General features: G+C 40.1%; 1 protein-coding gene across 3 annotated transcripts in view; it reads left to right on the top strand.

The window, feature by feature from the left end:
• Window positions 1-13295, top strand: part of SIL1 (SIL1 nucleotide exchange factor) — a 216421-nt gene that overhangs the window by 64202 nt on the left and 138924 nt on the right. For all 3 annotated transcript variants that reach the window (XM_074960711.1, XM_074960713.1, XM_074960714.1), the window contains one exon: window positions 3580-3715. In XM_074960711.1, coding sequence (XP_074816812.1) covers window positions 3580-3715 — 136 coding nt within the window. The remainder of the gene's footprint in view (window positions 1-3579; window positions 3716-13295) is intronic.

Genomic DNA, 13295 nt, shown 5'->3' with positions numbered 1-13295 from the left:
GGTCCCACCTCTCGTGGAAGGTGGCCTGGTTGCAATCACATCGGCCAGGTGGGTCTCGGAGCTCAGGGCCCTGACCTCCGAGCCCCCATACATGGTTTTCCATAAGGGCAAGGTCCAGCTCCACCTGCACCCTGCGTTCCTCCCGAAGGTGGTCTCCACCTATCACATGAGTCAGGACATTTTTCTACCGGTCCTCTGCCCCAAGCTCCACGCATCCAGTGAGGAGCGCCATCTCCACACGCTTGATGTGCGATGGGCTCTGGTTTTCTACCTCGAGCGGACCAGGCCATTCAGAAAGTCTTCGCAACTGTTCATCGCCTTGGCTGAGCACATGAGGGGTCGGTCGGTCTTCACTCAGCAGCTCTCCAACTGGGTCACTTCGTGCATCTGTATCTGGTATGATCTGGCGGCTATCCCCCTGCCACCGATTGTGACGGCGCACTCGACTCGAGCACAAGCCTCTTCGGCTGCCTTCTTGGCCCATGTCCCCATCCAGGACATTTGTAGGGTTGCCACGTGGTCTTTGATTCACACATTCACCTTGCACTATGCGATCATCTTCCAAACCGGGGTGACACCGGATTCGGCAGGGCTGTACTCCGTCCCGAGAATTTGTGAACTCCTACCCACCTCCAACAGATATAGCTTGGACTCACCTACTGTGGAATACACATGAGTAATCACTCGAAGAAGAAAAGACAGTTACCTTTTTCGTAACTGGTGTTCTTCAAGATGTGTTGCTCATGTCCATTCCACATCCCGCCCTCCTTCCCCTCTGTCGGAGTTGTCTGGCAAGAAGGAGTGCACAGCTCCCCTTATACCATGCCATGGAGGTGCCACTCCAGGGGTTGCTGGGGCACCCCCCCCCCCCACGGGTACTGCTAGAGGAAAAACTTCCGGCACCGGTGCACATGACGAGCATGTGCACCTATTGTGAAATAGACATGAGCAACACATCTCGAAGAACAGCAGTTATGGAAAAGGTAACTGTCTTTTAGTTACTTAATTTTTTTGGGGGGGGGCGGGGGGTTGGTTAAAATATTGATTAAAAGAGTAACAACTATAAAGCCTATTGTTTTGGGGAATGAGCCAAACTGTTTGAGAGAGATTAGGAAGAAACTTCCTTTACAGGCAGGTTATTCCAAATTGTCCACTGATAGATTTTTGTACCTTCCTCTGAAGTGTCTGGAAGTGGCCACTGACACAGGTTACTAGATTAGTTGTAGCACTGGTCTGGTCCATTATGACAATTCCTATGAAATCTGAGATGAAAAGACCTGTTTGGTCACATCTGATTCACTGTCTCATCTCCTCCTAGTTCAAGATTGTTACTTACAGCATACTCGTTTTTTGTCCAGTGCAGTTTTAAATGACTGAAGTAATGGGGCTTCCACTACTTTCCTTGGGAGACTGTTCCACACACTAATAGATCTCATTGATTGGAAACTTTTCCTGCTCGTCATCCGTTAGTCTGGGTATTCACACACTTCAGATATCTGTAGACAGTGATCAGATCACCACCTTATTGTTTAATCAAGGTGTAACTATTTAGCTCTTAATATAATGTAAATGCTACAAATAAAAGCCATCTTAAAAAGAGGTGCAAAAGGGATGAGAGGTTCTACAACTGAAACTGTCTCTGCATTGTTACAAAATAGCCATTCCTTTCTATGTAATCCATTTTGTAACAAAAATGATCCTTCCCTATGAATATCCCAAAGAATATAAATACACATGCACAGCTGTGCACACACCCTCCAGCCCCAAGTTAAAAGAACAATAAGGTTGCAAAGTCAAGCACTCAACCTTAAGTCTGGCATTTCCTAACTTTTATCTCTGTGCCTTAACTCTGGCATTTCCCATTTTGTAAGGTGTAAACAACCATAATTCTGACATGGCCTAACTTCTGAGTGCTTGATTTTGCAACCTTATTAAAAGGTTCTTTTAAGTTTTGTGTGTGTGATTTCCTAGGTTTTTTGAAAATGCAAAATGAAGAAACAAATTCCATCATGTAGCATTATATTGACACCTACATGGTCGGAACCTTGGGTTGGAACCTTTAGATCCACTGCACAGAACTGTGCTGCTTGTGATTACAGTGATGATGAATAGCTGTAGTGGACTGTCATTTTATATGTGGATGAGGACTAAAGGAGGATGAGATACTTGGCCAGTTGATTTCACAGATATTTGGTGACAGCAGAGGAAAGTTTGGACTCAGGAATCTTGAGTTCCATTACATGCTCTGCAGAGGAGTGTGTTCTAGTGGGCATAGACTCTTCTGCCAATTCCCTCCAAACTTGATTCTTTCTGCCCTGCCCCTTCTAACTTGTCCCTGTCTCATTCCTGTCTCTTTCCCCACCCCAGGTCCTCATCCAAGTCTCATTCTCTTCACCTAACCAGTCTGAGCCTAATCTGAACCTCCAATCCTCAGGCTTCTCATTCCAGTCCCAATCTCTTTGTCCAGCAAGTCCTAATCTCACCTCTCTGGAATCCCTGTCCCAGCTCCAGTCACCCCATTCCCAGTTTTAGTCTTCTTCCCCATCCAGTCCCAATCTCTGCTCCCTGCCTCACCGATCCCATTCTCCTTCTCCTCCCTGGCTGCCTGACCAAATCTACTCCCTCCCCTCCCAGGTCTGGCTCTTTTCCGATCGGCATTCAAATCAGGCAGCTCCCTTCACCGCACTGTTTGGGCCCAGCGGCGGGGGGGTGGGGTGGGAGCATAGGAAAGACAGACTCCTGGTCCAGGTCCTTGCATGTAGCAGCCCAGAGTTGCAATTGCAGGGCAAGTCCTGCTCAGCACCAGGGTGGAGAATGCTCAGTGTGGATGGAATAGTCAGGGAATTAAACTGTAGACCTCTAACAAGTCTCTACTGAGCATATGTAAATTCTGATTTTTTTTTTTCTCTCCAGAGGATTATAACTTGGCCAATTATGGGTGGATTTTCAAAGGGACAGTCAAAGGCACGTTCTTGACTCAAATGGCACCCCTTTGCCAAATGTCAAGTCCCTGCTCCAAAGCGTTGGAGCCCTAGAAACTTCTCAAAGAAAAGGTTGCCAGAATTTTTTTAACATGGGCAAAACAACATACTTTTCCCTAGCCTTGGTCTTGGAAATGACCATACGGTTTTGGCTGAAATTTTCCAAAAAAACATTCAGTTTGAGGCAGAAACACAGCATGGAAACTTTCAGTTGAACAGTTAGTTTGGCAAAGTTATAAGCTACTGGAAACAGCGTCTTTACAATGGGAAGTGTCACACAACCTTCCTAATAGGCAGTGCTACCAGCCTGGGCTATAATATAGATCTGGCTCTGTTAACTCTTGCTTGAAGCTTTCAACCTGCACTAGAATAGGAAATAAGATGCACTGCTTTGTTCAACATAAATGTCGTAACAGTTATGCTGGTTTAATCTTTAATAATATATTTTTAAATCCATGTAGAAAGAATCTCATGTGTCAAAAAAACAAACAAACTTGCTAGAGAGGGGAAAATTTTGTAACCTGAGGAATGTATTCTCTGCTGACACTACATAACCCAGGTGCAATTACTAATGAGCTGTATCTCATGTATCCAACAGGAGTTTGCCCTCACAAAAACAGAAGAAAGTGACTTAAAAGAAGAGAATAACAAAGAGTCAGTAGCAGAGGATGATCTTGATCCTGAAGACTTAGAAGTGTTTTACCCAACATATCAGTGGCAAACAGTCCGTCCAGGTAACACATTGATGGTGAATTATTGTGTCCCTTTGAAACTACATCTGGCACCACTGACAGAAACATCATAGAAACTAAAAATAACCATCAAATCCAACTGCATTTTTTGGTGGTTAAACAAAGAGGTGTCTGGTGTGGGAAGAATAGCTTTCTGCTTCAGTGAAAGGAAACAAGACTACCACAATCTGGTGGTGTGTGGTCATTGTCAGTCTCAAGAACTTCTGCTCGTGCACCTCCAGGACTGTAGAACTAACTGACCTTTCTGTCAGTCAAATGGCAGATGATGTGCCTCCATTACTAGCTCAGAAGCACTTTCTTTTTCTCTATGCCTATCAAAAGACAGATTTTATATGTTTATTGGCACATGCTGTTCTGGTCTGCTGTGGTCTCATGTGGGTTGGGTAAATATCGTTCGATGGCAGACTTGCTATTAAGAGTAGTAAGTGTAATATTGTGCAGTTTTTAAAAGAGGAAAAGCTTTCTAATCCTTAGCTGTTTCAAGTCTAGTTTTGTTCCTTTAAATCTAAAAGTTACATATTTCTCGAAAGTGCTTCTTAATTCTGGCTTAATGTACCTAACTTTAATATCCAACTTTTAAAAGATTACCCCGATATTTAGTTTGGCTCTTCTAAGTTGCTGGCATTGTCCCAGAATGTAAGATTCTTGGCCATTGCACAGAGGCAACAGTAGAATCAGCGGCTGCCCAAAGACTTATGGGACATAGCTAGCAAACCTTCAATAGCCAGTGGACTCCTACGGAGAATAAAAATATTTTTTTAAAAATATAAATGATTCTCTTTTTGTGCTGGATGCCCTTCACAGCCTGGCTATAATCTCTGTGACTAGAATCCGTGTTTCTGCCCCACAGTTCACCTTTTGAAAGTTATATCATATTTCAGAGTTTTTAAATGCTTTATGATCAAGAAAATGAAAGGTGGACTTCCTCATGTAAAGATTCTCATGCTTATTATTTCAGGAATCTAATCTCCCCTTGTTTCATATGCTGTTAATGATGGCTATGCATATCCACTAAGTGGAGACTAGACTCCTTAGAGTAGGGATGGCCAAAATATGCAACACTGAGGGCTTCATTGTCAGCTTCCCAAAAGCCTGAGAGTCCCACCAGTTTGTATATATGTGTATTTGCAAGTATGCAGCATAAATGCCTGCAGGCATAATATTTGATTTGTGCTCCTGTATTCCATGGTAGAACAGGTGGCTGCTTGAGTTTACAAGCATTAACACAAGAAATAGGGGTCACCAAATAAGAGTAATAGGCAGCAGGTTTAAAACAAACAAAAGGAAGTATTTTTTCCACACAATGCACAGTCAACCTGTGGAACTCCTTGCCAGAGAATGTTGTGAAGGCCAACTCTATAACGGGGTTCAAAAAGAACTAGATAAGTTCGTGGAGGATAGATCAATCAATGGCTATTAGCCAGGATGGGCAGGAATAGTGTCCTTAGCCTCTGTTTGCCAGAAGCTGGGAATGGGTGACAGGAGATGGATCACTTGATGATACCTGTTCTGTTCATTCCGTCTGGGGCACCTGGCATTAGCCACTGTTGGAAGACAGGACAATAGGCTAGACGGACCTTTGGTGTGACCGAGTATGGCTGTTCTTATGTTCTTAATAGAAAATTGCTGTTGATCAGCTTCATCCTCGTCATGCTGTTACAAGGGAAAGAAGGTCTGTTAGGTCATGTTTGCCAGCTGGACAGTACTTAGGGATCCCCACTATAGTATGATGGGCACCGCTGCATAAAATTTTCACGTTTTAGTATGCAGTGAGGAATCCAGTTCTGAAATCTATTCTTCATTCCTCTCACAAGTCCAAAGTAAGAGCAACTACTTTCCATGATCTCCCTAAGATAGATCTCACTGCATTGGGTCATGAAAAGGACCAACACAACACAGTATAAGTGTTTTTGTACTCGTTGTTATAGGCACATCATGTTTTCAAATGACTGCAAGAAAAAGGTGAGCGCTGGGGCAGACTTCAGAGAGAAACCATCCAAAAGGAAACTTACTCCAAATTGCTTTTGCAGTTCTTGGAGATATTTTTATGTGAACTTTTCTCACTCCCAGATCAGTGCCTCCTCTGCTTGATTCTGCAGTGGAGTTATAACCTGATGTTTGCCACTAGGTATGGATTGACTGAGATGACATACCCCCAGAATTTTGACTTCATGACAAGATCTCATACTATAGGCCCGGAAGGTGTGTTTTTGAAGGGGACTGGCCCTCATATATATATATATATATATATATATATAATCTCTCACTCACTCACTCTCTCACACACACACTCACACACACACATACATATTTTGGATGTTCGCGGAAATAGGAAGCCTCCCACTGTGGTCTTCGATTTTATTTAGCCTCTCCCTGCCTCGGTTTCCCCACATGTACATTGGGAAAATGCTTTCCCACCTCACAAGGGTTTAGTAAGTGTTAATTAATTTTATAGGGTTTTTTAATTTTAAGAGCTGCATCAGTACTCAATATTATTGTCAAAAGAATAGTTATGGGATCCATGTGTCTTTCAGATGCTCTTGAGGTTTCAGCCTGCTATAGCTGAACAATTTTCCCATATGTAAATCTTTCTATAACATAAATGTCTTCAAAAAGCCCTTAAACTTCACAAAGCTGCGGTATATATTTATATTCAGTTTTTGCACCATTATGTATGGAAGTCTTGTTGTGTCCCTATTCAGTATTCAAACTGGCAGATCACCACCTTTTGTTGAAGTAAAATATGTATATATTTTCAGTTGTTATAAATGTCATTGCTGTTTTTGTTTAGAAGTGACTTCTCCATTGCTTGGGCATTTTGTTGTGCTTTATTTTTTAGCAGCTTCAAATTATGCAAATACAGTAAAGAGTTTAATAAAGTGGGGAGCTCATCAGCATTCACTGCATGTCTTAAGGAAGGAGTTTCAGGATACAGTTGTAAATGGCTTAAGCAGTGATTGCTCTTCGAGTTTTGTCCGTGTAGAGCCTCACTTTGCAGATGACTATGTGCCTTTGGTGTTGAACCTTATAAAAAGCATTAGGATTATTGTGACTTCCCCAACCTGAAAAGCTCCATTAACATCCACCCCCAACACCACCTTTATCCCTAACATTTTTCTGAAATGAAACACTTAATATGCACTGTATGACCACTTTTAGCATATTTATTCCTCAAACTTAAAAAATACATACTTTGTCTAAAATAAAAAGTTTGCACTTCTGCAAGTAAAACGGAACACATAGTCAAGTTGTCAGTCTGACTAGCCACACTGCTCTTTTGTGTCAGCCCTTAGATTCTGATTCCATTTTACCAATTTATTTGCTTTTCTAGCACCTTCCCTACTGTTGAGTTTTAACGTTGTTAAAGACCTGCTCAGTTGATGCTAAGATGGCTATACAGGAATGCAGTCTTTTAAGAATGGTCAGAGTTCTGCATTGTGCTGTCCTGTTTTCTGTGAATTTACTTCCAGTCTTCCATCATTTTGATTAAATAAACTGTGACACAACATCCTTGACAAACACTTTGATTAGAAATCTGGATCTTCAGTTTTAAATACTAGGGGAGAAAGGGATTTGGGATTGTTTCATCAGCCATATTAGCATTTCATTGTCTTCTGTGCTGATCTCAGCCTGTGACTCTAGTACTTGGGGTCAGTCATGTTGACTAAATAATTGAAAGATACCAGTGTTTCTCTGAATTGTTTTTCAATTTTGTCCTTGTGTGATTCCAGTTCATTGTTGCTAATTAGATCAAACTGGATTTCTGTTGAGACTGTGTGGCAGTGTCATCAAGCTGTAATCTGTTAAATCCCTCAAAATCTTTCTGCAGTTGCTTTTGTAAATTTAGTACCTCTCTGTAGAGTCAGTCCCTTGTTTGATCAAAATACAGCACACATTTTATACAAGTCCTTCTTGTGCTGAGTACAAACTTCAGTGTGCTTCGGGTAGCTGAATGTAAATGTAGAGACGGTTATCCTGAGAGTTCTGTTCCATCAAGTGTCATTGGGAAGCTGGAGCATCAGTCTTCCATTTCTGTCAACAAATTATGAAGCTGATAATGGCTGCAGAAAAGTTTTTGAAATCCCAGTAAAATAGGTTAGCACTCTGCTAGTCATTGCTTCTTCCTCAATTAAGTTTAGTGTGCTGGACACCCATAAATTAGAAGTTTAAGAGATGTGCATGTGAGATCTTTGATCTTTTCACTTCTATTTTTGTTTTCTGAGCAAATGGTGACAATATCCTTGCCATACCTCTGTCTGCGTTCTTGGATGCTGTCTTCAGCAACGTGGCCACCAAATTCTGTGACTTAATAAGTAGGTACACATTTCCCTGTATGGATGCTTATTGTCTTTCTTTATTCATTTCTCAGATTCAACTAACATTATTCTATTAACGTCAATGTTAATTCTTTCAGGTCTTCCTTTCATTTTTCCTTTCTGTATTCACTTTCAACATCTACTAGTGGATCTATGAGTTTAAAGCTGTCATGAGGAGTATATCTGAGGTGAAGAGCTTCAATCATTTCTTTAAATGGATCACTTTATGCTACTTTGAAGATGATGAGGTTAGCATAAAAGAAGGCTGTAACTTTCATCGTGTGCAAGTCTTTACCTTTCATTGTGTTAATGGCATAATCACAGATCGATTTTTTTTTACCGTTTTTGGAGTATCAGAGACAGAGGCTACTGCTGAATGAAGCTGATACTGAAGAGCTGGTTAGAAGGCCTGAAACAATGACTATGTCATTGTGGTTGTGTTTTTATGACATTGATGGCATAGAAATGGTCTCACTTGCAAGATCACCAAACTCCTCAGTCTTCTTCTCTTTTACTTCAGAGGGCAAAGTTTCATACTTTGGAGATCTTGGGTAATCTGAAGAAACTGATTTTCTGTACCTTTAGAAATGACCACAGATCCTTTCTCTCTTGCTACTTAACAACTCTGGATTACATTTACATTCCATGTCAGAAGAATTATCAGTTTTTATTATTTCAGTCCTTTAACCACATGTTTCCTTCAGCCTGATATGTTGAGTGTGATAAATTCATATTGATGTTTGGAAATCAAGGTTCATAAGCCACTCACAGTATTGATCAGCAGCTTTCACATTTGCTACGGTTAGAATGAGAAAGAGCTTCCTAGTGAATACAGTGCTGTGAAGATAAAAATAAGATGGGATTGTGACGTGACGCTCCATATTATTTATAGAAATATGCTTAGGATGTGAATTTGGCATAATTAAGATATTTTATGCAAGATGGCTCATGTAAGATATCATTGGAAAGGTTATAATTTACTGATTGTGATTATCCAATTTGTATGCATGTATCATGCATGTATCTGGAGTTAGGAATATTGACTATGTAATAATTACAACTGTGGTTATACTTGGAGACGCCCACCAGACAATAAGCAATCAGCCTTAATGGGCCATTAGGAAAAAGACGAGTCTTCGAAGATGTGGATCCCTTCCTGTGGACATTGCAAATAAATCTGGTTTCCTGGCTGCTTTGACACTGCAAGGTAAGGTGATAATGTCACCTGGTAAAAAGTGCCACCTTGGACACTGCTGGTGCTTTTCCACTGGAAACAAAGGCTTCCTGCCTTACGTAAATTCTGTGTAAGGCTGGGGAGTAAGGAAAACAGGACTCTTCTTGGACAGAATGGCAATTGAGAAGAAAGACTGCTGAAAGTATCTGAAGAGACAAAGGAACTGAGCTGTAGGAAAGGCAAGGGCTGAGTCCAGACTGAGACTGAGGAGTCTAGTCTGTGAATAGAAATACCTGGAACTCTAAGCTACAGAAACTCTGTAACTTGCCTAATACAACATTTAGGGTGAGAAATTACTTCTTGAAACCAGTCTCTAAGATCTTAAGCCTTGGTATGTGTGTGTTGTTTCATTTGCTTAGTAATCAGCCTTGTTCCATTTGCTATCCCTTATAATCACTTAAAATCTTCCTTTTATAGTTGTTAAACTTATTTTTGTTTATTATTAAACCCAGTTTGTGCAATTTCTAATGGGGGAGGGAGGGGGAAGAAGTTGTACATACCTTCCTCCACATTGAGGGAGGGGGCAAATTTGAGTTTCCGTTGTATAGATTTCTCTACAGCGCAAGACTATATTATTTTGGGTGTACTTTCCAGAGAGGAGCTGCACTTGAGTGACGGGTGATTTTTCTTAGCTGAGTCTTCTCACAGAGAACTGTTTGCAGACTCTGTGATTCTACAGCTGGTGCGTTCCGTGTGTGTGTGTGTGTGTTTCTCTTTTTAGGCTTCTAGTCTGTTCAGTAGGTTTCCTAATAGGTAGAACAAGACCCTTAATGTTTGCATCACTTCCTTTTTTTGGACATGTAAAAATTTTCATTTGAACACTGAAACTAGAGTCTAATGTTTCTAGTATCAAAATTCTTCAAATGTATATATTTTAGGGCTGGGAAGCAATTAAAAAGATTAATCATGATTAAACAATAATAGAATACCATTTATTTAAATATTTTTGGATGTTTTCTACATTTTCAAATATATTGATTTCAGTTACAACACAGAATATGAGGTGTACAGTGCTCACTTTCTATTTATTTTTGAAAACAAATATTTGCACTTTAAAAAACAAAAGAAATAGTATATTTCACTTCACCTAATACAAGTACTGTAGTGCAATCTCTTTATCATGAAAGTTGAACTTACAAATGTTGAATTATTATGGACAAAAAAACCCCAAACTGTTTTATTTTTGAATGTAATCTAAAACTTTAGAGCCTACAAGTCCGCTCAGTCCTACTTCAGCCAATCGCTCATACAAACAAATTGGGCTACGTTGGCAGGAGATAATGCTCCCCACTTCTTGTTTACAGTGTCACCTGAAAGTGAGAACAGGCGTTTGCATGGCACTGTTGTAACCGGCGTCGCAAAATATTTATGTGCCAGGTGGGCTAAAGATTCATATGTCCCTTCATGCTTCAACCACCCATTCCAGAGGATATGAATCCATGCGGATAATGTTCATTAAAGAAATAGGGCATTAATTAAATTTATGATGAACTCCTTGGGGGGAGAATTGTATGTCCCCTGCTCTGTTTTACCCATATTCTGCCATATATTTCATGTTATAGCAGTCTCTGATGATGACCTAGCCAATGTTATTTGATTTACGGACACTGTCACTGCAGTTTTGACAAAACACAGAGGGGGTACCAATGTGAGATTTCTAAAAATAGCTCCAGGACTCAACCCAAGGTTTAAGAATCTGAAGTGCCATCCAAAATCTGTGACATTGTAAATAAGAAGCAGGCAGCAGTATCTCCTGTAAATATAAACAAACTTGTTTGTCTTAGTGATTGGCTGAACAAGTAGGACTGAGTGGACTTGTAGGCTCTGAAATTTTACATAGTTTTTGAGTGCAGTTATGTAACATAAAAAAATCTACATTTGTAAGTTACACTTTCACAATAGAGATTGCACTACAGTACTTGTATGACGTGAATTGAAAAATACTGTATCTTTTGCTTATCATTTTTACAGTGTAAATATTTTTAATAAAAATAATATAAAGTGAGCACAGTACACTTTGTATTCTGTGTTGTAATAGAAATCAATATATTTGAAAATGTAAAAAAAATCAAAAATATTTAATACATTTCAGTTGATATTCTGTTGTTTAACAGTGCAATTAATGGTGATTAAATTTTTTAATCATAGTTGATTAATCGCAGTTAACTCACACGATTAACTCAAAAAAATTAACAGCCCTAGTATATTAGGTTCATGTAAATACTTCAGAGTGACATAGCAGTTAAAATGTGCATTTATTGAAAAAAATGTGTGGTAGCTCAGTGTATATTTTCCTTTCTTTAACTGTTCATTTCCATGCTTTCAAATGGGTAGTCATTTTTATTGTCCTTCCTTAGTATGTATGTATGTATGTATGTATGTATGTATACATATATACATCCATACTACAACTTAAAGTAAAAAAGATTTTGTTCATTTGTTATGGTCCAGATGTTGAGTTTTTATTTCTTTACTTCGATGAAAGCAAGCCCGTCCATGCATCTCAAAAACTACCTGTGGCTTATGTGGATAAATTCAGGGGTGAGAGAGAGAGAGCTGTCTTTCTGCACAGAGACTAAGCAGAGAAAATTGTATGCAGAGCTTGTTATGACCTTGGGAATGCCACAGTAGCTGAAGTCCTTAGATCACATTGAGCCATAGCCAAAGCAGCTTCCACAGTTTGCTAGAGAAATGTCTCTCTTGCAGAGATTTTCAGGGCTGCTGTCTGGGACTCTGTTCATATGCTTGTGCATTCATAATGTATGTCTGGGTCTTTTTGTGAAACTTCTTCCTTACAAATGCGCTGTCTCAAGCTGAAGCCATTTCTTGAAAGGAGAAAATGCTGCTAGTTTAAGGAGGGGAGAAGGTGTAAGTTTGGTCTTTTTGGGTTGTGAATACAATGTGATATCTAAATAGGCCGAACAGTATCTTGATCCTACAGACTTGTATCCAAATTCTAGCACCATTTGAGAGGAACTTTGCATAGCTTCTAGTGGCTGGCCAAAGGAAGACTTTGTTTTGCTTATGTGGTAAAGTGGCTGCCTACGGACTAGTAGGGTCCCTTTTGACTTGACTTTCCACTGTGGTAACAGACCACAGCAACCAAACAGGGATCTCCACTGATCGGTGAAGTTTACTTTAGGGTCCAGCAATTTGCTGGCAGACTCAGCAGCAGTTTTCCCCTATTCATGTTTAAAGTCCCACATCACAGAATCCTGTCTGGTATCAATAGAAATCAGCACTCTGACTACACTACATGGATCATGGAATGTGTGATAGAAACTAGTTAATTTCATACTTGTGGCTGAAGTTAGACTTTCTACTTGTGGAAGCCCGTACTGGTACCTACAGTTACTCCAGAATGCTTTTCTCAATCTCTTTAATGTCTACTGCAGGTTTTAAAAAATCGGTGGTGGTGGTTGTTTAAACTGCAGGGGAAAGGTGGAGGAGGCTTACGTGAGCCTGCTGCTTTGTTTGTAAGGAATGAAACCATTGTCTGTTCAGTGAGGGAATTGACGATGCCTTGTTTATAGTTACATTTTCAAAGGGGCAGCCTGCCCTCTGGGTAGATAGCTATCTGATTCTTGTATACTTGTCTGATTTTTTTGTGCATTCAGAAAAGGGGTCAGTAGCTATCTGATTTGTGCATACCAGAGGTTTTACACAGGTGAAAGCTTGCATCTGAAAAAATGTATTCATGTAGTGAACAGTTTTCAAAGACATTTTCTGAAAGTTTTTGATTCCCTGTGACTTGATTGGAAAGAATGATTCATTGGGGATATAAAATACCCCATATGTGCCAATATTTAGACATCAGTCTTTATGGCGTTGAATATGTTTAGCTGGCCAAATGGGCCAATCCTATTCTCACGAGATATCAAAGATTTTTAAACAAAATGAGATGGTAGTAGACAAGAGTGCATTTAGGCCTTAGGGTCCCACTTCAACTTTCTTGTGACCTCCTCCTGATCTCCAGGGTATGGTTACAAAAAGATTAAATGCTTCTGCTTTG

This window comes from Natator depressus, chromosome 8 (assembly GCF_965152275.1).
Source record: "Natator depressus isolate rNatDep1 chromosome 8, rNatDep2.hap1, whole genome shotgun sequence".
NCBI lineage: Eukaryota > Metazoa > Chordata > Testudines > Cheloniidae > Natator > Natator depressus.
This window is presented reverse-complemented; position numbering and strand designations above follow the sequence as displayed.